Source organism: Artibeus jamaicensis, unplaced genomic scaffold, assembly GCF_021234435.1.
Source record: "Artibeus jamaicensis isolate MK-2021 breed Jamaican fruit bat unplaced genomic scaffold, CSHL_Jam_final scaffold_1964, whole genome shotgun sequence".
Classification (NCBI taxonomy): Eukaryota; Metazoa; Chordata; class Mammalia; order Chiroptera; family Phyllostomidae; genus Artibeus; species Artibeus jamaicensis.
In genome coordinates, this window is record NW_026522030.1 from 28,146,770 (window position 1) to 28,171,258 (window position 24,489).

General features: G+C 46.1%; 1 protein-coding gene across 3 annotated transcripts in view; it reads left to right on the forward strand.

The window, feature by feature from the left end:
- The window catches only part of TLE1 (TLE family member 1, transcriptional corepressor), an 81,478-nt gene extending 57,407 nt beyond the window's left edge, over nt 1-24,071 (forward strand). For 2 of the 3 annotated variants that reach the window (XM_037130698.2, XM_037130699.2), the window contains exons 12-20: nt 952-1,096; nt 2,047-2,237; nt 3,726-3,802; nt 15,703-15,952; nt 17,644-17,891; nt 20,696-20,843; nt 22,219-22,369; nt 23,257-23,333; nt 23,475-24,070. In XM_037130698.2, the coding sequence (XP_036986593.1) occupies nt 952-1,096; nt 2,047-2,237; nt 3,726-3,802; nt 15,703-15,952; nt 17,644-17,891; nt 20,696-20,843; nt 22,219-22,369; nt 23,257-23,333; nt 23,475-23,582 (1,395 nt within the window). In that variant the 3' untranslated portion in view covers nt 23,583-24,070. Of the gene's footprint in view, nt 1-951; nt 1,097-2,046; nt 2,238-3,725; nt 3,803-15,702; nt 15,953-17,643; nt 17,892-20,695; nt 20,844-22,218; nt 22,370-23,256; nt 23,334-23,474 lie in introns of all 3 variants that reach the window. The other variant, XM_037130697.2, reaches the window with a different exon arrangement.
- The last annotated feature ends 418 nt before the right edge of the window (nt 24,072-24,489 follow it).

Consider the following 24,489-nt stretch of genomic DNA (forward strand, 5'->3'; position numbering starts at 1 on the left):
CGAGGGAAGCCTGGAACTGGTGGCGGGGGCTGGAGCAGAGCCCGTCATGCTCACAGTCATTTAGCAAACACTGTGGAGTGTGCCACCTCCTAACTCACAATAACTGAGCCATGACAACAGCTCTGCAGTTAATCCTTACGCAGTGTCTGTCCTCATGCTATTTCACTGATGGGGAGGAAAGTCCGAGGAACTTGCCGGTTTGTACAGCCCGTTGGATCCAAAGCCAGGCAGAGCTGGGGTCTCTGTCTAGCCCACGTTCTTTGTTACTGCACCACAGCTCTTCTCAGACTGATTTAAAGGACGTGAGAGGTTGAGAGGCAAAAGAAGATGCTCTGTAGCCCTGTTACTGTCTTGACTCATGCACTAATGGTTCACACTGGTTTTATAGTGTGGTTTGATGCTTAATTCCAAAGGACTGCCCATTTTAGGCATATTTCTCAAACACCATGATGGGATTAGTCAAGGGCTTTTGCCTCTGGGATGTGGTTTGTGTCTTGCAGAATCAACAACCTGCTGTCCCCCACCATTACTCTCACTGCCACCACCACTGAAGGCAAGATTAGAAAAGGGGTCATCCCTCTGACATTCCCGGTGACCAGGCATTTGTTTCCTAGTGACCAGGAGCTTTCCTCTGGTGGCTGGTCACCTTTCTAACTTGGCCCAGATCCAAAGTCTACCAGCCTGATGGAAAAATACTTTTTAAAATAAAATCTGCGGAGGAAGAAGTGTGATTGTGTTCTGTGTCTCTAGCTAGAGTTTTGCCTCTGGCAGGAAGAGGAAAGGTCAGCATTTCTCGCTCACAAGTTAATGCTGTCAACATTGTGTGGATTTATGAAAATTGGCTGAGGGAGTAGCTAGAAGGTGCCCAGTGTCCCAGCTGCTGTTGTGATAAATTGTGTAATATGGCTTGGATTAAAAATAATACTCATTTAATTTGTTTAATGATACCAGCATGAAAAAGCCAGCACGCCTGTCCTGAAATCCAGCACACCGACACCTCGGAGCGACATGCCAACGCCGGGCACCAGCGCCACTCCAGGACTCCGTCCAGGCCTCGGCAAGCCTCCAGCCATGGACCCCCTCGTTAACCAAGCGGGTAGAGCATCGCCTCTTGTTGTGCTTTGTCTTGTTTTTCTTTTCCCAGCTTGATTCGTCATCTGTTCATGTTGTGACGCAGTTTCCCCTTGAACGTGGAATGTAGTCACTGCCTCCCTCCCTCTGTCCTATCGCTGAAAAGCCATGATAAGAAACAGATGTTCATCCTTGGGTTTCAGCAGCTGTACCCTGTGTCGATCTCCAACTGTGTACATTGGCTTTTCTTTTATTTCCAAATAATCCAAATCATAGGGACTTCAATAACATTTCTGATAATTATTCTGAATGTAAGCTCCTTCTCAAACTGTCATTGTGTGTTTCAAGTTTGCTAATATTGACTGAAACTGCCTGTCTCGCTTACTTTTGTTGGCTGGTTTTCTGCCAGTCCACCAGAAATCAAGGACCTCTCCTTCTGTAGAAATTGGGGTAGTTTCACTGAGACCCCAGCCTATGAATATACTCATAACTCTCAACTTGATCTTCCTCACTGGGAGAGGAGAAAACTAACACCCAGGGCCCAAAGGAAAAGAGGCACCAGCACATATTCCTTCTAAACTCATGCTTTGGTTTACCTAAATCCAGGATCGGGTTTTCATTTGGAATTGGTCCCAGGGAATGAAAGGATCGGACAGAAATCTTGAATTTTACCAAGAACACCTTTTGTCAGAGAAGTAGGTAGTATCTGTGCCTCAGTTTGCCTTGTGCGAATTGGGTGCAATAATACTGCTTAATTCCTCCTGATTTCCCAGTGCTACCAAGGAGGAAACACGTGGGCAGTGCTTTCCCGGGGTCTATTCCTTCTGGAGATGAATTCAGCTCTGGGGAAGAAGGGATGCTGTATAGAACTGAAGGGGATTGACCACCCCCACAGCACCCCCTCCTTTTCCTTCCCCCTGATGAATGGCACTGAAAGTGATCCTGCAGTCACGCGCGGCTTGTGCTTCTTTGCAGCGGCTGGCCTGAGGACGCCCCTGGCAGTGCCTGGCCCGTACCCCGCCCCGTTTGGGATGGTCCCCCACGCTGGCATGAACGGCGAGCTGACCAGCCCTGGTGCCGCCTACGCCAGCCTCCACAACATGTCCCCGCAGATGAGCGCAGCTGCTGCTGCTGCAGCCGTGGTGGCCTATGGGCGCTCCCCCATGGTAGGTGACTGTGGAACATAGCGGGCAGGGGACCATGGGGTGGCAGCCCCCACGCCTTGGAAACAAAGACCCAGTGTCTTCTCCTGCCACCTTCGTCTTGTTCGCCTTCATCCACATGCCGCTTCATTCCGTTTCGGCCAAACGCTTTTTGCTTTACTGTTTTTTGTGGATGAAAAAAGGCAGTGTTTAGGAGCTGCTTTAGCGGTTCAGGGGACATCTGGTTTTCTCCCACCAAAGTAGTTTTTTTTTTTTTTGGAAGGCGATGAAATGGCTCAAGTAGTGTACAGAAGCCTTTTCATTCGTTTTCTTGAAAGGTTTTTTTCCCCCTCTTTAATTCTTAGAAAAAAATATTTGAGAAGCTGTAACTTTCTCTTTCCATGCCTGTATTATCCTTTAAACCCAATAGCATGGCTTAGTTGTAAGAAGTGATCTCAGTGCAGCAGGCAGGAACAGAAAAAAAAGGAATGAAAATAAGGAGGAGGGGTTAGATTATAACCCATAGCAAAGAAAAGTCTATAAATATTTTCTCCTAGTTGTTTGAAATATATCATGTGCATTTCTCCTCTCTCTCTTCAAATAACTTGGACTGAGAGTCAAGTTCATTGGTTCTTCCCTTATGTTGCACTAGCAGGAAAGGCTGTGCATTACAGGACAGGATAGTTCAAAGCAAAGTGGGCAGCTGAGGGACTAGGTATTGTCATTAATGTGCACAACATCATGTATGAATTCTTAAGGATTAACTTAGACCAGCGGTGTGAAACGGGGGAGCGATTCTTGCCTCCTAGGGACATTTAGTGATGCCTGGAGATTGGCACTTAGAGGGTAGAGTCTGGGGATGCTGCTGAACTTCATCCCGCCTCCTCCAGGACGGCTCCCAACAAAAAACCATTGGGCCCTAAACATCGATAGTGTTGAGGCTGAGAAATACCGCTCGGTGTACTTGCTTGGACAAGGCAGACCACCCTGTGTCCGCAGCAAGTACAGCCAAACCTCGGTTCTCAAACATCTCCCATTTCAAGCACTTAAGTTCTTACCCAAGTTGTTCATGATAAAAATGTCTTGGTTGTCAAATAAAACTTGGGTTCTCAACTGACAACCCTTTCCTGCTGATACCTGTATGATCAGTCACATGTTTCTCAAGCAATAAAGGAGATTTGGTTTTTGAACAAATCGCTTTTTGAGTACTTCTCCAGAATGAATTAAGTTTGAAAACTGAGAGTCGACTCTGTCGGCCATGGGAGGCTGGTGCCCAGTACACGAGGCATCATCTTCCGTTCCACCTCAGCCAAAAGAAGTGTGTCTCGTAGTAGTTAGAGGTGATTCTATCACTTCTTGTGTTACAGTGTTTCCTTTGGAAAATGTCAGCACATGTTGCTGTTCCTGTTTATGTTGCTTTGGAGATCTATGAGTTTCCAGGCAAGCAGTGTTTGGAGATGTTCACAAAGTGCCTACCCTGTATAAACTCAGTCCGCCCTATTTTGTTTCTAGGTTGGATTTGATCCTCCCCCTCACATGCGAGTCCCTACGATCCCTCCCAACCTGGCAGGAATCCCTGGGGGGAAACCGTAAGTACCTCCAACTCCTCAGTTTTATTTTCAAGGCGGTTCCTTAGTCATGGTTATTAGCAGACTAGAATTCCAACGGGAGCACAGGCCTGGGCGTTTCCAAGGAGATTTCTAGTGTCTTTTCCTGAGGAGTGTTAACACTTTCTATAAATAGGCACCTTGTAGGTGTCATGCCTCTGTCTTCTCACTGTGGGTGAGCTCATGCATTTAGTTATTTCTGGAGAGAAACTGTTGGAGCCAGGGTGAGGAGGGGTGCACGAACCAGAGGCGGCTGGCCCGCCTCCCTTGACCCATCTTCAGAAAACTTCTCTGCTGGGCTGTGGGGTTAAAGGGCAGCCGCAGGGGTTTCCAGCAGGGCTGTGTCAGGGGCAGAAGCTGTCAGGTACTCTTGAAATCTCAGGAATTTGAAATGTGTTGTCTCTTTACCCAGCTCGATGCTCCCTTTTTCTTATTTTGGTGGAGATGAGAGTTGTGTTAAGGGTAGTTTGATCCCCAAGTAAGGATTAGCTGAGAGGCCCAGAATTACAAAGCGCAGTATGGCTGTGTAAGGAAGCAAGAAAGAGAGGTTAAGGGCAAGGAACATTCAGAATTGGAAAAACCCCCGTTGATTATTCTTCCAGGGTCACTTGAAATCACTTGCATTCCATCATGTTAGTCGTTAGAAATGTGATTTCAAAGAATTCCTAAAGTTTTCAGTTTTTGTGCAAAGCAAAATTGAAACACATCTTTCTTAGCAAGTACTTTGGGGTAGGAGTGTACTTCCCCTGGGGTGGGAGATGGCAGCAAGCCTGCTCCAACTTCGCTGCTTTTTCTAAATAGCGGTGCATGTCATAGGCCTTCAGTTTGTTTTTGTTGTACCCTTTCCCTTTGTGTGCTCGCAAGGGGACACACGAAGTTGAAAGCGCATGTTATTATTGCATTATTTTGAGTGGTCCATTCAACTACCTGGTCATCCTTGTGTGGTTTTGATTGAAGCCTCGTTTCAACTAAACTAGGAGCATGAAAAAAAAAATAGAATTCTTTATCCTCATCACCTACTTTTAGGCAAGCAGATTTCTGTCATTCCACTTTTCACGCATTATAATATCTATCTGATAGTGATTTGATTGATGATAATATGAGGCTTTCCTCTACACTAAGAACTAGTAGAGGTGTTAAGAATTTAGGCGACATCAAGGCCCAGGGAAGAGCGGGACTGGGGAGTGGGGCAGTGTCGCAAATTTACTTGGCTGGTAGCTTCCTTCCGACTAAATACCCACGAACTCCTCCTGCGTTGTCTGTTTTCTTGGGCATGCCCCCTTTTGTCCAGCCTGCGATGTCCCAGAACACCTAGGGTGCTTTTAAATACGTGTTTTTGACGGGGTAGCCGTTGTGTATCCTACTGGCTGTTGAGTGGGTAAATGACAAGTAATGCTGTGATAAAAGGCAATCATTAATAATCATTGATGAATCTTTGGGGAAATAATGAGCAAATAAAGCCAATTTAACCAACCATTAAGGAAAGCCAGTTTCAAGAGTCATCGGTATGGAGGTGTGCCCCACTGTCAGGACCCCACCTTGAACATGATATGTGAAGGGGAAGGTGGGCGGAGCTTCACTACCACCGTGCTCAAAGGCTAGAGACCTGGTTCTTTATAATGGGGTGTGTGTGTGCGTGTGTGTGTGTACACAACATCGCATGTGTCAATAGCATGGTTAGACACAAAGTTTAAACCTTCAGTGAATGACAGTACTGGTGTCATGCTTATTAGAGCCAAAATATTCATGCGCTTGGCTTGTGAGCACCTTGGATTTTGTTTGCGGTGTAAACAGGATATGAGATGCCCCAGACAAGGACATTGGGCACAGTGACAAAGTCGTGAGGTTCTCACATGTGAGGGTGCGCTTCTCCTCTGGGTCAGGTGGACATTGGCTGTTGGTTTCTGGATCAGGGGGGTTATTGCTGTCTAAAACAGTTAAAATGTATGTTTTATGTTTTGCACTTTATGTGAGCAAGATGGAGGCAATACCAGAAGGCAGAATGAACTTTTCCACTGTCGCCAGGATCAGCGCTCTACAGTCTTCCTCCCTTATCAGTCCACTAATTAGTAACTGTTCTTTCTGGTTAGTGAAGTAACACTGCCCCAGGCATTGCTGCTCACCTCGCTGTGGTGACAGACCAGTTTTCTCCTAGTACCGCAGATTGACACTCTCATTGCACACAGGATGAATGGGGCAGGGGGTTAACAACGTATTCCAACTTTTGAGTACAAGAGTCATGAACTGACTGTTACATAAAGGTTTCTTACTGAATTCACAATAGCAGCGGTCTGCAGACCATACTGTGAACAGCACTGGTCTAAGACACTTAAGAGAAAGGGTCACAAACCAGCATCTTCAGAGTTGGGTGCGCAAGGTAGTAAGGCTTTGAAAGTGTCATTCTTTGAGAAATAGCAGTTGAAATACATGGATGGCTATTCCTGGGTGTTTGAGCAAGAATTGTGTGTCAGGCTTTGTGCCGGATGCTGGACATGCCTCGGGCAAGAGAATGTTTAGCCTTTCCTGCCTGGGGGTGGGGTGGGTGGCTACTGATAAGATGGAGACCTTCTGGGAACAATGAATTCTTTAGTTTTGTTTGTGATTAATGATAAATGCTGTGAAGACAGAGCAGTGGGTTATGGGCAAACATGGAAAGGATGACCAAAATTTGGAAGGGTGGAGCTTCCTTGGAATGAGGCCGACACACTGAAAGCTGAAGCGTGTGCGGGAAGGAATAAACCCACGGGGCAAAGGGAGATAAGCTCCTCTAGCACAGGGAGCTTGAGGGATCGTGTGGATCCCAGATGGATCACTGCCTCTTAAAAGTGATACAGCCAGAAGAGTTCCGTGGGTGCTGGAGGGACCCTGAAATGCATCTACTATAGTAAATGCTCATCTGCCGTGTAGGTCTCCTACGGTAGCCTCACCAAGTGGCCAGTGCCTCTGACCAAGTGAGGCATATCTGTGACGGGACTCGCTGCTGCCTAGAGCAGTCCATTTTCTCCAGCTGTGTGAAATCTCCCAGGCCTTAAGCTGAGATCTGTCTCCCTGGAACTTCTACCCATCAATCCTGGTTCTTTCCTACCCCCTGAGACCACACAGCACGCCACTCATCCATCATCCTCTTGACAGCTCCTCAGATATCTGTGGAGACCACCATCTGCCACGAGGCGTCTCTTCCGGCTGAATATGTCCATGCTTCAGCCCTATCTCATAGGGTGGGATTTCGGGTTCCTACACCATCTGCTCACTAAAATCTAGATGGTCACCTGCCTCCTCTCTTCTTCCACAGACTTCACCAAGACTTGCTGCACATCACGCATGGGGTACCCTTTGGGAGCTCACAGCCTAGTGATGGAGAGACAGCATTAATCAAACAATCACAAAAAATAAACGCCTAATTACAATTGAGATGAGAGCTGTGACAGAGAGGAGCTCTTCTATGAAACCTGTAACAGGCTGATCCCATCTGGGGAAAGGGTCAAGGAAGAATTCTCAGAAGTGTTTTCCGAGCTGCATTAACCCCACAGGAGCAGGACAGAAACTGCTAGGTTTCTGCAACATATGCAAAAGGCCCTGTCCCTACATTCTTAGTACCAAAGTGGACTAGAGGACTCACGTTGCCACTATTCTGTATGTGTCTTTGGTGTTAAAGTCACCTAAGATCTCATCTAAGATTTTCAGTTGACTTGGTCATTTTCCTCTCCCACACCAGTCTCTCTGAATATCTTTTTGTTAAACATATCCCCCAGTGTCTCCCAAACTTTAGCTTTTGATTTTTCCTTCTTTTTTTTTTAAGATTTTATTTATTTATCTTTAGAGGGGAAGGGAAGAAGAGAGGGAGAGAAATATCAGTATATGGTTGCCTCTTGTGTATCCCTTTTTGGTAACTGGCCTGCAACCCAGGCATGTGCCCTGACTGGGAATTGAACCGTGATCCTCTGGTTCACAGACCCGAGCTCAATCCACTGAGCTATACCAGCCAGGGCTTGATTTTTCCTTCTTTAACTCCCATTTTACCCAGTCTTTTTATTTGTTAAAATCCTCACTTATTTTATACCCACTTTTGTCAATAGGATCCTAGATGAGTTTTATCCTTTCTCAAGTATTTATCTGATTGGATCTGTTTCGTGCTCAGAAGTCTTCAGAAGTTGCATGGAAGCTCCTGAGGTGGCATTCAAGGCCCCTCTGGTAGTACTGCCACTCCAGCCTCTTCTCCCAGCCTCACATCTGTGCTTGTGTCTTGTGCTCTGGCCAGATAAGACAGCCACTTACTCCCTAAAGGTTCCTCATTCTACGCCACGCAACTTCCCATCTTTCCATCCTTCTCCTCTTCCTGTGGAAATACTTTCTGTTCAAAGGCCACTTCAGTTGCTGCCTTCTCCACAAAGCCTTTGCTCATGACTTTCATATGTGATCTCTCGAGTAGCACCTTGTAACATTTTGTAACGCTTTCTCACACTTTGGCCTCAAGTAAATTTGTGTTGACATGTCATTTCTGTCTGCTTCTTCCCCACTAGAACTGAAGCTTCTGAGGTCCCCTTGTCCCCTGGACCATAAACAAATGTTTGTTGCATTGACTGGGTGGGAAATGAGCTTAGGACCATGGGAGACCCTGAGATTCATCCTTCCCAAAGGAGATTTGTAAGTGGTAACTGCAACTGTTTCTAGATCTTTGAGGTGAAATTTATTTGACACTGTTTGGGTGGCTCGTCTTGAACTCATTTTTAGTTGTAAGGGAATGTATTCCTCCGAGCTCCGTGGAGATCACTGGTGAAAGAAATTTGGAAGTTTAGTCAGATCGATGCCTCTTAGTTGTGCTTCGTGTGTACCCTCCACCCCACAAGACGTTTTTCCAGCCGTGGGGCGGTGCTTTCCTCCTGTGCTCTGCCTGCCTCCTGATGTAGCACCCAGAGGTCAGTAATAACTCAGACTAATAATAGTTCGGCTGAAGATTCCAGCTTAGTTCCAGGTTCCTTCACCCTGTGTTTTAATGCCAGACATGTAATTGAGAAATCTTCTACCCACTTGTTTAGTGTTTAAATAAATCTTTAAAGTACCTTTTGGAGTCAGAGCTAAAGGGAAAAGAAAATGTTAACTATGTTTGGGGTAAAATCACCTCTTAGGAAAACATGTTTTGCAGCAGTGAAGAGAGGCCACCCCCAGCTTCCAGCCCAGGAGACACTTCAGTGGCCCGCACTCCACCCGGCTCCCCACCCTTTTTTTCTCTGGAATTGCTTGTGATTCTTCTGTTGACTGTGTCTAGATTCCACAGCTGGTGTATTTAGTGGATTTGAAAATTAATTCAGCCCCTCCCCCCCTTTTAACCTGTTACGACATTTGGGTGTTTTCAGTCTATGAAATACTAAAAGTAACATGCCTCTTTTGTGCTTATTGTCACCGTGTGGGTTCATTTTAACTTCTGCTTTTTCTACCCTTTGACGATCTGGGAACGTGTAGCTAACTTCCGGAGATTATATTGACATCTGAGGCCCTTTTTTTGATGTTAGATGTGTTTTCCTGTTGGACAACTGTCTCTCTTTTTACTTCTCTACCTCTTCTTCAGAAATGGCTTTCAGCTCATTGGCTGTAAGTGTAGTCTGTATACTTCTTGTATAGATAGTGCTATTTGCCTACGGTGGTTGGAATCTTGGCTAGAATTTTGAATTGAGCTTTGAAATAGCTGTGTTTCAAACTTCTGTTTATCTCACTTGTCCAGGAACCTCTTGGCTTGTATCTTCGTCCTGCACTGGAGCCTCGTTGCTGCCTCAGCACATCAACAAATTTGGAAATATTTAACTAACGCAGGAAGAAGGGCCTAGAACTCAGAACCATAACGGCTCATCTGGGCCAGAGAGCCTCCCCGTTAATTGGCTCGGCCATCTCTTTTTGTTTTCTTTGTGTAGTAGTTTACTGTTTTCCACGTCCATTTACTTTTTCTGCATTTGCTTAAAAAAATGAGAGAAGCAGTATAGTCAACTACGTAAGGGAACAAAAAGTTTTCTATCTGAATGCTTTGAAGTCCTCAACTTGTAATTTAATTGTTACCAAAGCTCTCTGTCCTGTTGGGAGACACCAAACTGGAAAAATCCTGTGAAAGAAGTAAAGGATTTGACTGATGTTACAGGTTAGATATGCAGACCCTTAAGAAGTATTAAAGATAAAGCTTGTTATATTGTCAAAGAGGGGGATTTTGCCATAGTAGATGAATTAAATTTCTGAGGACCTATTTTCTTTTGCTGAAATCTTAGAACAACATGGCTCTTATTTTCTTATGACCCCCTCCTCACACCCTGTCAGCCCCAGCTACCACCCTCACTGTTCTAGTTCTTGAGGCTACGGGTGTCCTTCAGAGTCATAATTTACATTATTCTCATCTGCCTTAGGATGAGTCAGGTGCCCCAGCCCTCAAACCTTCCTGTGCCCAGAGCTCTGTACAAAAGGGCACTGACTTGTTGACTTGCCTGATGTCTTTTTCTGTGCAGGGTAGGTGTTTCTGTACTGCGGGGCTCACATTATCTATCCCTCTAGAGGCAGAAATGTCAAAGGCAGTGCTGATATGGAAGCTAAGGTAAAGGTTAGAGCTCCGCTTTTGTAACTGGCCTGCCCTGGACTTGAATCTTGGCTCTCCCGTTTACTAGCAGGGTGGGCCGTCACCGTCTCCTGTGCTGCTCCCCCTCCTCTCTGAGTGAGAAGGGAGAGTGAGCTGCCTCCTGGGGCATGGCAACCAAAGGTCGAATCTACATTGTACTTCATACCTGTTTTGGAAGTACTTCCCCACATAACTTCATTTACTCTGCACCTCAGCAGTCAGGATCATAGGGTAAGTTTTGTCACGGCACATTGTAAAAGTAGGGAAGTGATGCCCAAATAAGTTATATTCAATCCCCTCATCTCACTAGTGACTAAACGGAGCCTCTGTGTCTCCTCACTTGTAGTTCACTGCATGCTTTTCAGCGACCAGCTGCAGGATCGAGCTTGCTGTGCATGACCCATGCAGCTCCTGCCTCAGCTGGCTTTGGAAGGCTCCCATGTCCACTGGGTTCTGCTGGCTGGGATTCCACTCCTTTAGTTTAGTTGCTTTCATTGCCTTTTGGTTCAACTCAGCTCTCAGGGAGCTGCTTTTCACCCCCTTAGGAAAGTTGATACCATCTCTTAGTGATAGTAAGTGGAACTACTAGAAATTCCTTGGGAAAAGTTGGCTGGCGTAACCTGGGGGGGTCAGAGGACTCCCCACATTCTTGTCATAGCTGACTCTCCTTGCCAGAGCAACCTTTCAAGCCTCACTTTATAAGTGATTAGGTAGCAGTAGCAACTCAGGGTGTTTGGATTCATTTACTGAGTGCCAGCTACGTGCTAGCTGGTGAAGTCATCCACCTGTCCCTGACGAACTCCCGAATGAGAAAGACAGAAATGTAAACACGTGCAGTAAATAGTCCACAGTGTGAGCCGTGCCGAAGTCAGGATTGATAGCAAAAGAGTCATCCTGCTGGGAGGTTGTGGCAGGGGAGGGAAGGAGTGTACTTCAGGGGAAGGTGGTGCCATTCTAGCCAGGAGGGAACCGTCTGTGCACAATGTGGAGATGTGATAGCCTGTGATATTTGAGGGACTGGCCTGTTCCACACAGCTGGGAGTTTGGGATACAAGACAGCTGTATGAAATGAGGTTCAGTTGTGAAGGACTTGGTCTCTAAAGAGCTTGAAGAGTGGGTGAGGGTATTTGACACAGTCAGATTTTTGATGCCTGTTAACACAGCAAGAAATCGCACATCAAGCATGCCAAGTCCACAGGCAGCGGAGTCTTGGCCACAGCCATTACCTCTGGGGTCTGTGGTCCTTCATTACTGTTTACTAGATTCTGCTGCTGCTGCTGTTCCTGTCTATTTACAGCAAACCAATAACTCTGTAAACACCTGTTTTCCTTTGGCCATAGAACACAGCATAGTTTTATTAACAGGAGCCAGCCTGCCAGGAAAAAACAACCTGCTTCCCTGAATGCAGTCTTGTTTTCCAGTTTGCCACAGCCACTGCAAGGAACCCCTGTGGGGCGGGAACTCTGAGTTCTTTCTCCTCTGCCGTGTACCCAGCAAATGAAGAGTCTCCTGCTCTGAACATGTGGGATTTCATTCAGTTTTTAAGTCTGTGATGTCCATTGGGCTTTATTCTTTTCAGTTCTACAACCAGATTTCACATTAAGATCCGGATCTGCAGAAGCTGGGTTCAAAAAGCCGGGTGGGTCTGGGACTCTGTTCTCTCTCTTGGACACAGGAGGGTGGCCCTAGCAGAGTCGCCCTAATTAGGGCTCCAGGGACTGTTCTTTCTGCCCTGCAGTTTGACACAATCCTGTCCAACTGTTCTCCTCTTTGCCAGGTGCCACCCTCCCATGCCTTTGAATTTCCTGGCTTTTCGTGCCTGTTCATTGTCCTGTGCTTCCTGACCCTCACTTGTCCGCTGGTCCAGATAAGAACCCTTGTTTCAACATATCCTCTTTCCTCTTTTAAAGTCACTGGTGTTTAATGTCAGCACTGTCATCGCCTGAAGGCCCCTGCAGGTGTCAAGCACTGTGTCAGTGTTCTGCAGTTTTGCAGCTGTTACGCCTTTTAATCCTTACAACAACCCCTTCGACCCTTATGTTTTATTACTATTTGTATCTTATAGATTAGCAAAACAGACACATGACAGGCCTCAGTTAGTTGGGCTGACTAGGAAGACCCAGTTAGTGAGGCCAGTGAGCCAGGGCTTCATGTCTCAGGTCCGTTTAAACCAAAGTCTGGGATTCCACTTGGCTGTGGACCTGGTCTAACATGTTCATTCGTCGGGAGCCCTCCCCTCAACTTTTCTCGTGAATAAACAAGCGAACATAAGATTTTAACTATTGATATGGACATAGAGGAAAGTGCATGAACCATATGCCTGTAGCTCAGTGGCTTTCCCCCAAAAGCACCCCAGAAGCCTGCCGTGTGTCCCCTCTGGTTGCCCAGGGTACCCACCACTCAGACCTTGGGTTTTGCCGAGGGTTGAACTTCTGTGCAGGCAGTCACAGCATATGCACTCCTTTGTGACTGGCCTCATTTCGAATTCAGGTTTGAGAGATATTTATAAATATACTCTGTAAATGCCCCTTCCTGGCTGATTTGACCTTTTTTAGTTTTTCACTCTGTAGGGAAGGAAGCTTCCTTCCGGATCCCTGTAACGTTGTGGTGCACCATCCATGCAGCCTTTTCTCAGAGACGGTCTTGTTCTACCTGTGGGAGAATAACTAATTCCAGACCATCTCGTTTGCTCCCCTGGTTTTGCTTCCAGTTTACTCCTCTTTTGAGACCCCTCCACCCTACATAGTTCGGGGTTGTCCACTTGATTAGGCTCCCAGCACAGTGGGCAGTGCCAGCTCCCTCCGAGGCCCCGTAGGACTTACGTATTCACATCCATACGAGTCTCCCCTGGGGCAGACGAGTGTTCACAGCTTCTGGCAGCAGTTCAGCGCACCGTGAATCAGTTTTAAATTGCCTCAGAATGATGATCACAGACCTCCTGCAGCCGTTTAAAAGAAGAGGACACCTGGGAGACAGGTGGCGTCTTCCAGAGACGACAGTACAACTCTCCGTCTGCACCGTGTGCATCTATTTTGATCTGGAACATTGAACTCTAAAATAAGCAGGAGTCCAGTGGAAGCAAGGAAAAGTTTTCTTCCCTTTTGAAAACCCAGAATTGCTACAAGGGCTCCTGGTGGACATTTCACTTGTGTGGAAGTTGACTTATGGCAAACAGAAACTAACCTTCACACCTGCCGTTACTCTCCCGGCACAGAGAGCTTGCAGGGGCAGGTTCTCTCGGTATCGACCACTCTTCTCCCAAAATACATTCAATTTCAATTTTTTTAAAAAAATCACAGCTTATATGCAATGTTATTTTGTATTCGTTTGAGGTCAGACAGTCATATACTTAACAAAGTACTTCCCTCCAGTATTTCCAATACTCGCCTGGCACCATATATAGTTATTACAATGTTATTAATTCGATTGGTCATTTCTCCAGCTTCATCTGGTTATTTGTTGTTTTCAGACCCAGGTCTGGGTGCCTAACGTCTGAGTTCCATAACTTGATACTGGACCGTGAATAATTCTCCCAGGACATGACTCGACTTAAACCCCAGTTCTTGTCTCATCTTCAAGGGCAAGAAAGTGCTATTTGGTTCAAGTATAGTAAATGGCATAGGTTCAATTAACTATGTAATGTGCATGTATTGAAATATCGTGTGGACTTGATATATTAATACCCGTGGTCTTTAGATCTGTAAAGGGACTGCAAGGTGCCAATGACAAGTTTCCAAGAGTGCCCAGATTTGTCACAGAGGGTATGGGAGAGAGGAAACTGCATACTTCATTTATCGTTTATGCATGCACACGAATAGAAAAGGTTTAATGTGGAACTTCTGGACCACCTAGGGATGCTACTGACAAGAAGAAAGTGAAAGTGGTCTTCAGTGCCACGTGCATAAGTCCATCAGTGTGGGTGTAGGTAGGGCAAAGATAAAGTTTAGTTCTCTCTCCCATAGTGTCACCAAGGCCTCTGCATCCATCTCTCTGCTTTGCCTCCTCAGTAATTGGTTTCCATCTTCAGAGTTACATTTTGGTCCCAAAAGGCTGCTGGAGCTCCAGTCATTTTGCTTATATTTCAGGTTAGCAAGAAGGAGGAAGAGAAGGGGGCAGGCACATTCCCCTCCCCCTTTTAAAATTCTTTCTCTTTCTTTTGTGTCTTTAATTAATAAACTTATTTCTTAGTGCAGTTTTAGGTTCACAGCAAAATTGAGAGGAACGTACAGATAATTCTCGTGTCTTCCACAAGGTCTCCTTTATTTTAGGTTAAGAAGTTCCTCTAAGTACCAGCTGCTTCTGCTGGGTCTCTTTGGTCAGAGCAGAGCCTCACCTGGCTAGAAAGTTGGGAGCTTTGCTGGAGTTTGTGGTCAAGGTAGATAGGGAGAGTGTTGAGGAAGACACTTGAAATTTCTGTCACAAAGCCATTTGACCGAACGGAATGTCTTTTATTTTCTTTTATTTTCTTTATTTTCTTTTATTTTCTTTATTTTCTTGTCTTTTGGTTATGCAAAACGGAGCTTAAATTCAAGTCTTAAACTGGAACTTTTAGAAAGCTGTTTCTGTTAGTGTTGCGATATACTGTTGCTGTTTGTAATTATTATGAGTTCTTAAGCTCTAGTCATAGTCATCAGTAATAATTATTTTGCCCTGACCGATGTGCTTCTGTTGGTTGAGTGTCATCGTGCAAACCAAAAGTTCGCCGGTTCAATTCCCAGTCGGGCACATGCCTGGGTTGTTGGTCCGGTCTCCCATTGGGACACATGTAGGTGTGGCAGGCAGCTGATGATAGTTGTCTCTTGATTCAATGTTTTGCCCTCTGTTTTGTCTCTTGATTCAATGTCTTTTTTCCCCCCTTCCCCTCTCTCTAGAAATAAATAAATAAAATGTTTTTTAAAAAGTAATCATTTTAAGTCATACAAAGAAATGATATAGTTATATAAGGTACTTGGAAGGAGGTATTTGATGTTAATTTGGAGGCACATTTAGTTTTTCATCGTGGGATTTGAAGGAAGTCTTTATGGAATGGATAAACACAATTTAAAAGGTTTTAAATGCAATCCAGTATATGTGTCTTTTGGTACACCTTAGGTTTCTATTACTCTTTTAAATTTGTTTCATCAGTAAATACTTCAACTTATGTGTGATTTTAAAAGGAAATCCTAACAAGCAAATCTTTCCTTTTGTCTTTCTCATAGAAGCGTGCTGAGGTTGCGACTAATTGCTTTATGATGAATGATTTTCCTGTTTCATGTCATTCTCTTCTCTCCAATCATTCCCTGTCCAAAAGTGCATACTCCTTCCACGTGACGGCCGATGGCCAGATGCAGCCGGTCCCTTTCCCCCCCGACGCCCTCATTGGGCCCGGCATCCCCCGACACGCTCGCCAGATCAACACCCTGAACCACGGGGAGGTGGTGTGCGCGGTGACCATCAGCAACCCCACGAGACACGTGTACACGGGTGGGAAGGGCTGCGTCAAGGTCTGGGACATCAGCCACCCCGGCAATAAGAGCCCCGTCTCTCAGCTCGACTGTCTGGTGAGTGAACAGGAACTGGTGCACAAGGGTAATTTCTCCCTGGAGACTCAATAAGGAAATAGCTGTCCGGGCCTGGGTTTTATTCCCATTATGAGGAAATGGAAGCCCGTTCTGTTTCCTGTGTTAGCTGTTTAGCTCCCCCACCCTCTCTCTTAAATGTGAAGGTTGCATTTGTTGCTCTTTCTGTGGTTAAATCCCCTGATGGATTTCTTTTAAAAAAGTATTTTAGAGTCATTTACAGAAGCTGTCGTTGTTTGAATGTGTATTCAAAAGGGGGTTTCCCATTTAATGGATGAAAGCTCAGCCAGCCCTGGACTCTGAGCCTTGCAATCCACTCAACTTTTAATTTCCCTGCAGCCTTCGGATAAATATTGAATAGTAAACATTTGATAACATGGCATTAAAACCATTCTGAACAGGGTCTGTGTTTTCAGAGGGGCCTAGGGGAGCTAGCTATGTTTTATTACCTTAACTTCAGGAAAGGGTTAATGGATCCCACTGCAAGAAATCAGGCAGCCGTCAGCAAAACAGGGCTGGTGAGAATGCTTTCCCGAGGTACCCAGTCCACCTCGCAGAGTACGAGAATACCACCGTGCATTTTTGAGGATCATGGAACACACTGGGACATGTTTTCGTCCCAAAATTCAACCCCAGGATTTACAGACCACACGCCATTGTTCTGAGGCAGACGAAAGGCCCCCCCTAGCTGGGGCGTGGTGTCCACCGTCGCAGATGGTGCGGTTCACCCACTGCCTACCTGGATTCTGAAGAGAGTGCTTCTAAAAAGAATGGCACTATTTTTGAGACTTTTGGGGGTGTAGTCATTGGCTTAATTTTTAATGAAAAAACTTAAAATTAGTTCCATTAATAAAACTTCAACATACTTACAGCCCAGAATTCTGTAGTAATAGAAGTGTTTTGTAACATTTATCACCTTTGTAAAAAAATTACATGCTTCAATTTTCTCTGACCATTGAGTGATGGGATGTGGTTAAAGCGTAGTAAAAAATTTCAGCTATCTCTGTTTGGGTTGAAGCATAGCAGTTACTTCTCTTGGTGGCGGGGGTCACTTTAGGTCCCACCTCCTTCTTTAAGATGTGTTGATTTTGATGGAGAAATGCCCTCTGTTATCAGTTTATTTGACCTTTGGATTGAGAAGTGTAAATAATGACAGAAGCCATGTTACAGAGAAAGCAGCTCTGTGAAATTCTTAGACAAGGATCCATCTGGCTAATGAAGAAAGACCCTGTGCCAGCATATTAGGTACAGTTAAGAGTATTGAAAACCAAGACAACATAGGCAGGGGTTCTACAGTTCCATAAAGTAAGTAGTAGAGAATGATGAGATCAAAGATTTATGAACTAGCTTTGAAAAGTGGTTTCTTCAAAGAGAGGTACATGTATATACCTAACTTACACATGCCAGTACTTTCGTTCTGTCTACTCAGTGGAGAACTGGACAGGAGGTACAGTTGTATCTAAGCATGTGATCCTAGGAGTTTGTCTTGTTTACTATTTCAGAAGAGACAGTGGCAATCGGATCCTGATTTTTACTACAGAACTCTTGCTTGTTAGTATCTGTGAAGTACCACTTTTTCAAGTCAAAAACCGAGATAGCAGCAGTTAGAAAACATGGCATTGTTACTGCTTGGTGTAATGCATTACAGCAATTGAATTATGTTCATTTCACAGAATAGAGATAACTACATCCGTTCCTGCAAATTGCTCCCTGATGGCTGCACTCTGATAGTGGGAGGGGAAGCCAGCACTCTCTCCATTTGGGACCTGGCCGCTCCGACCCCGCGCATCAAGGCAGAGCTGACGTCCTCGGCCCCCGCCTGCTACGCCCTGGCCATCAGCCCCGACTCCAAGGTTTGCTTCTCCTGCTGCAGCGACGGCAACATCGCCGTGTGGGACCTGCACAACCAGACGCTGGTGAGGTGAGCACAGGTGGTTTTCTGTGGTGGGGGGTCAGAAGGTCTCCTCTCACCCCTGCTTCTCCAGCTGCCCCAGTCACTCAGCCCACACATGAAGACCCTACTGTGTGCCAGGCTTGGAGCTGGGTATTGGGAGTACAAAGAGTTGTGTCACTTCCCTTGAGGGGCTCACCATGTTGACTGAGTGCTCAGTGTCCCCTAGACTTTATATTTAACTCTCTTGTGTTCCAGTTATCATTCTTCAGGCACAGATAGATGCCAGACCTGTTTCAAAAATGTTCCTGGTTTTTGCCAAGTGGCAGATCATATCATATAGTGGTATGAAGGGTCCCCAGTGCTAGATAATTTTGGCTTTGGCTAGATCCTTGTTTGTACAAACAGGAGTCAGCTAATAAAGGATTACAACATCAAGAAAACAAATTTCACGCACACTGGTTTTCCTGTATCCGTGTTTCTCAGTAACTAACTAAGGGGTCATTCGCCCAGGAGTGAGCCCGGCTTCCTGGGACCTGCCCCACTAACCGTAGGGAGAGCTGCATTCTGCCGCCTTGGTGTCTCTCCTTGGTTCCGGCAGTTGGCTCCCTGTACACAATTCTGTGATGTTACAGAAGAGTTTTTGAAAATGTAGGCACTAAGGAAACATCCAAGGCGGAGTCAGAATGTCTTTCGCCCTTTGGTTTCACAGTTCATCATTCACAGTGTCACTCGGAAACACTGTGTACGGTGTGACTTCAGTCTCACGGGTTGTTTAGCAGGCCTCCTCCTAAGGCTTTTGGGCCCGTGTGCCAGGGGCAGGGGCGGACAGACTGGATGCCGTCACAGCATCCCACTGCCCCTTCAGTAAGTGTCTCCGAGCCCGTTCCTGTGTGTGCATGACAGGGTGGCAGTTGTTTTTCTCTCACCACTCACTGGGCAGCTCAGATTGAGCAAAGTGGACACCTAATGAAGCTGGAGCTGACACCTACTGCAGACTTTTAACCTAGCAAGTATTCATGATTTTTTTTTTCATTTTTTTAACTTTGGAAATAGCACTTTCAATATACCAGTTCTCAGTGCTTTTCAATTTTTAATCCTCATAGTGTCTGCCCTATTGTTACTCTGATTTTTATAGATGAGGAGCCTGAGGTTCAGAGAGGTTCAGTTTACCTGCCGGGGGTCACACAGCTGGGTGTGATGGAGCTGGGATCGGGGTCCAGGTATTTTGTAGCTGTGTTCTGACCTCCTGCTCTGGGCCATCCCCCTGTAAGTGCATCCCTGTCGGATATAATGTGGGGTGTTTTATAAATTTCTTCCTCAGTTTGGACTGGCCACACGGGGATAGCAGCTACTCTGTGTGGCAGGGCAGTAGAGAGTCTGTCCGGTATCTTTGTATCTGCTGTGACCCAGCACATTCCGAACCATCCTAGGCTCTGGGCAGAGATGTGTGCGCAGAGGGATGGAGGAATACCCATGGATCTGCTGTGACCCAGCACGTTCCGAACCATCCTAGGCTCTGGGCAGAGATGTGTGCGCAGAGGGATGGAGGAATACCCATGGATCTGCTGTGACCCAGCACGTTCCGAACCATCCTAGGCTCTGGGCAGAGATGTGTGCGCAGAGGGATGGAGGAATACCCATGGATCGCTGGAAGTCAGCACAGACATTTATTTATAGTCAAGGAGTGAAAGTACTTCACGTTCTAGAAGTAACAAGAGGTCAGAAGGTAAAAATGAAGAGGTGGTTGCTGGGTTTCAAGAATGTTTGGAGGGAAGGAAAGCAGCCCTTGCAACAGCTGAAGCAGGGGCTGCTCTTGGCCTGTGTGACCCACGGGGAGGACTTGGAGGCACACAGGTCATTGGGGTGTGAGTGCATGGTGACAGTTTGGAAGAACTGGGGTGTGGGGGAAGAGGACTAAGACAGAAGTTCAGAATCGCTTGCAAAGGAGAGGTTTTTGAAGAGAGGACAACAGTGGTGCTTTTTTCTTCTCTTATACACTCACTGAATTTGAAGCTCAGCTTAAAAGTGTGGAGATCTGTGGGAATAACAAGGTGACGGGAAGGACAGGCATTAAAACTTGCCTCTTGGTGTTGAAATTCCCGAGCAGCTCTCTAATGGGCCCTGCCTGTTACCGTGGTGATTGGGTCTCTCACCTGTTCTGGTCACTGTCCTGCCAGCTCCCTCTTGGCAAGCAGAACCAGGTCCAAGACCTCAGCAGTTAGCTTTGTCTGTACTCAGCACCTCTGAGTCAGAGGTGGGCATGACCTGTTGTCTCTGGGGGTCCAGATTTTCGAATGCAAGGCTCCTTCTACCACAGAAAGCAAGGTTGAGCAGCTGCGTGAGCTCTTGCTGTCGGCATGAAGGCCACCATTGTGCTGATGCACTCGTGGAAACCTGAGTGCTTCTGGACCCCGAGTTTGTAATGTAGTGATACAGGCCCGTAGGATTAAAGGCTGTGCCTCCATTTCCCTTTGAGGAATACGGTTAGGATTCTGTGTGTTTATTTCTTTTGTTTTCCCCCTAACTTAAACAGTTTTCCAGATCTGGGAGAAATTTTACCTTCCAGACAGGCTTGTAAGGCCAGCTATAGGAGCGTATTTAACTCCTGTGTAGTGACCTGAAATGGCACTCCATTTCTTTAGCACTTGGATGGTGAAAAAAGAAAGAGAGAAAATGCAGGTGTGCTCTCTTCCTCCTCAGGGGAAGGTTAGTTTGATCTTGCACATCAGCAGACACTGACACACACACCCCGAGTCCAAAACTAACAACACATCAGTGTTTACCTTGAGCTCTGGCAGGAAATCATTATTCAATCCGGTTTGTTTTATCAGGCAATTCCAGGGCCACACAGACGGGGCCAGCTGTATTGACATTTCTAATGATGGCACCAAGCTCTGGACGGGCGGCTTGGACAACACGGTCCGGTCCTGGGACCTGCGCGAAGGGCGGCAGCTGCAGCAGCACGACTTCACGTCACAGGTGCCTGGCTTCCTCCTACCCAGAGTCTGTGTGGTGTGTGCATGCGCATGTGTGTGCATGCGCATGTGTGCGGCGTCCTTTCCCTCCCGTCACACCCCGACAGTAGTGGCAGCTACACAAACAAGCCGGGTTTAAATCTGAGATACTGTTTTTTTTAACCCCAAACAGACAAACAGAAAATCCCTGAAACCCTTCGAGTAGTGTCTCAACTCCTGTAGGTTAAGCCATGTTAAGCTCATATTCGTGTATGAGTTCGTTGAAGGAATCGCCGCAGTCAGGAACACGCCGTTTTCCCTCCGCAGTGTGGGGTCTTTTTTTGTGTGTTCTCCCCATCTGATGTGGGGGTGAGGAGGGATTATTGGACTCACGTATAAACAGAGCTTGAAAAACATGCAGGCGTCACCCAGGGAGCAGAGAAAAATCATAGCAGCCCTGAAAGTTAATTCCTTTTTCTTGCATCAGGGAGCATAAAAAAATGCAGCGGCATCTCGGTGGATGCCCGTTTTATTACTCATCCTTTAGAAAATGGACTCATGGCTGACTACATTTATGGAGTTTTGAAATGATATAAAAATCTCAACTTTGTGGATTGTGAAGATCATTTAGATGACGAGTCTAGACCTGTTTTGGGAAAGACTGCCATTTTAAATGCTTTCTGGTGACAGAATTATTCTTTTCATCATTACTCGTTTACTTACTTGTTTGTAATGGAAATAATTCTACTCAGAAAAAATGGAAAAACGACTATATATACTTCTAAATTTTGTGTTCCTGTTAAAATGTTGAGTTTCTTACAGTTTTCTCTGTTTTAACCCTTTTCCCAGTATGAGTAGAATACTATTTTTGGTCTGCTTTTTTTAAAAAATAAAACTTCTTCTGTAAACTCACAAGTGCATACCAGGAGTGCAGAGGATGCTCAGACACATACGAAAGTCCAGGGGGTCGTATAGTAAACTGCACCTGCCCGTCTTCCAGCTTCAGTGGTGACACATGACCGGTCTTGTCTGTCATTCTGCCCCCATACATGGGATTATTCTATAGCACGCCCCAGACATTCTGTCATTTCAGCCATAAGTCTCTCAGTCTCTGCAAAAGACAAGGATCCCTTTGAAACAAAGCACACGAATACCATTATATTAAGAATAACTTCTTAATGTCATCATGTGCATGCGTTCCAGTTTTTCTGGTTGTCTCATAACGATTTTTAGTACTTGGATCATCTGGGTTGGGTCGCTTATCCTGCGGACTTGACCAGTCTGAAGTTTGCTGGTTCTATACTCCTCTTCTTGCTGGTCCCCTCCCCCCTTTCTTGTTGCCATTTTCCTTCCTCAGTTTACCAGGCAAAATCATTAGTGAGCCTCTCTGCTTCTCGTAGATATTCTCCCTCGGGTACTGCCCGACCGGGGAGTGGCTCGCTGTGGGCATGGAGAGCAGCAACGTGGAAGTTCTGCATGTGAACAAGCCCGACAAGTACCAGCTGCATCTGCACGAGAGCTGCGTATTGTCCCTCAAATTTGCTTACTGTGGTGAGTTCAGCTGAAAGGAAACCCGAGGACACTGATGACCTAAATGGGAAAGACGTCTAAAAAAATACAGTAGAAATTGTATCTGGAAAAAATGTTGTTCTCCGAGCAGCTGCATGCAGTAATTCTCTTGTCTTAATATGTCCCTCAGAGCACAGTGATGTCTGTTTTGGTCTGTTTTCCTAATTTGAGAAAAGTCAGCAGGTGGTGAAATTGCCTCATACAAAGTTTTGACACATTTGTTTTTATTGGGGAGAGTCTGGGGTGGGGGTGGGGCACGATTAGTTGAAGAGGGGGGTGGGGCTTTGCTGAAGACTGGGGCAGGAGCAGAGGGAGTCTTTAGGGACTGGCCGGCCCGAGGAGCCCACAGCCAGAGAATGGACTCTCTCTGTATCCGGCTGTCATGTGCAGTGAGGCTAAAGAGGGAAGAAATTCACATGCAATCACATGTTCACGGGGCTGGTGCTGGCCGGATGGGTGGCCATGACTTACTGACCACACTCTGTGTGCCACATTATCGTGTCTGGCATTTCGCTCACTTTTGTCACTTAATCCTTCCTAGTCCCATTTTGTCATGGGGAGGCTAGCAAGGAGAACAATTTCATGATGCACTGTTTGAAGACCCACTGTGTGCTCGGGTGTGATGCTACCTGCCATGGCTAAGGGGGCTGACACGGTCCCTGTTGCTGCTTTCATTAAACCCAGGGTCACAGGTGGTTCACAGCAGAACCTGGATGTAAAACCTGCTTTCTCTCCTTGTGTCACAGCCGAGCCCTTGGACAAGATACTTCATGATTGAAAATGGCTTTAAGTTTGATTAGGTCCATGTAGCTAAAAGTATGGTAGGGGTTTTAATCTTGTTAAACTTCCTCTCCCTTGGATAATTCTAGGTAAATGGTTCGTGAGCACTGGAAAAGACAACCTCCTCAACGCTTGGCGGACCCCCTACGGAGCTAGCATATTCCAGGTAAGTCAGCGTTCCCTGCTGAGAGCGACATTTTGACCGTGGTGTTCGGGTGACGCCAGAGCGAAGGTACCTTGGAGGGAGCGGGGCCGCTGAGTATCTCTGTCCCACGTTAAATACACCCCCAACTCTTTTCTCTTCCAGTCCAAAGAGTCCTCATCTGTGCTCAGCTGTGACATCTCTGTGGATGATAAGTATATAGTCACTGGCTCAGGGGACAAGAAGGCTACAGTCTACGAAGTCATCTACTGAAAACATTATGTGTTTTAATGTTTATAGTTGAATTGGGCCAAAATGTTTTGCATTTGTAGAAATAGAAAAGTTGTAACTTTAAAAACAAGAAAACCTGTTTTTAAACCTTGACACGAAACTACTTTGAGTCTCTGAAGAGGAGGCTCTGAGTCCATCAGCAGAAGGTCACCGACCTGCCTAGACCAAATGGAGCACCGAGGCAAGGTGGACAGAGGGCCAGGGGCGTAGGCTCGGGGAGCGGAGCCTGCGGCCCGGGCAGCGCCGGCCTGTTTCTTCCGTGTGACCTGCCCACAGCACCTTCCCGTTCCTCGCGGTTCCCCTCAGTTCCGTCCTTGGTAGCGCAGTGGTGTCTCCAATGAACTCGTTTCCTGGTTTTGCATCTTGTGAAATGTTTTTTTGTATTTTTGTTGAAGGTTAAACATTTGTATAAATTGTAAATATATTTGGTTTATTACAGTAAAGGCTTTAGTACCAATAAGTGGCTTTCCTTTTCATTCTTTTTTGTTTTTCTCAACCCTTTGGGATCGTTGATGTGGGTTTTGTAAGTAAAGCCCAAACATTTGTAGAGGGTTTTAAAGTGCACTTTTGATTTTGTAAGTATGTTTGGTCACGGGCTTCTGCTGCACTAGAACCTAATCAACACTTGTGAGTTACTGGATGCTCAAGACTAGGAATTGTGGCTGAATCAAAGGTATATTAATAACAGTTTTATTTGGAAAGCTAAAATGACTTGGTCCACATGCCTTCTTTTGTCAGGGTTCTCTTGTAGTTCCAGGTCTCAGAGTTAAGCTCTGCTTGCTCTCGGTGATTCACTGGGAAACAGAAAAGGCTCGGCCTTCTCAGATCCACACTGCCCTTCACCAGCTTCACGTCTCAAGAAATGGAGGTGACTTGGGTTTACTGTTCA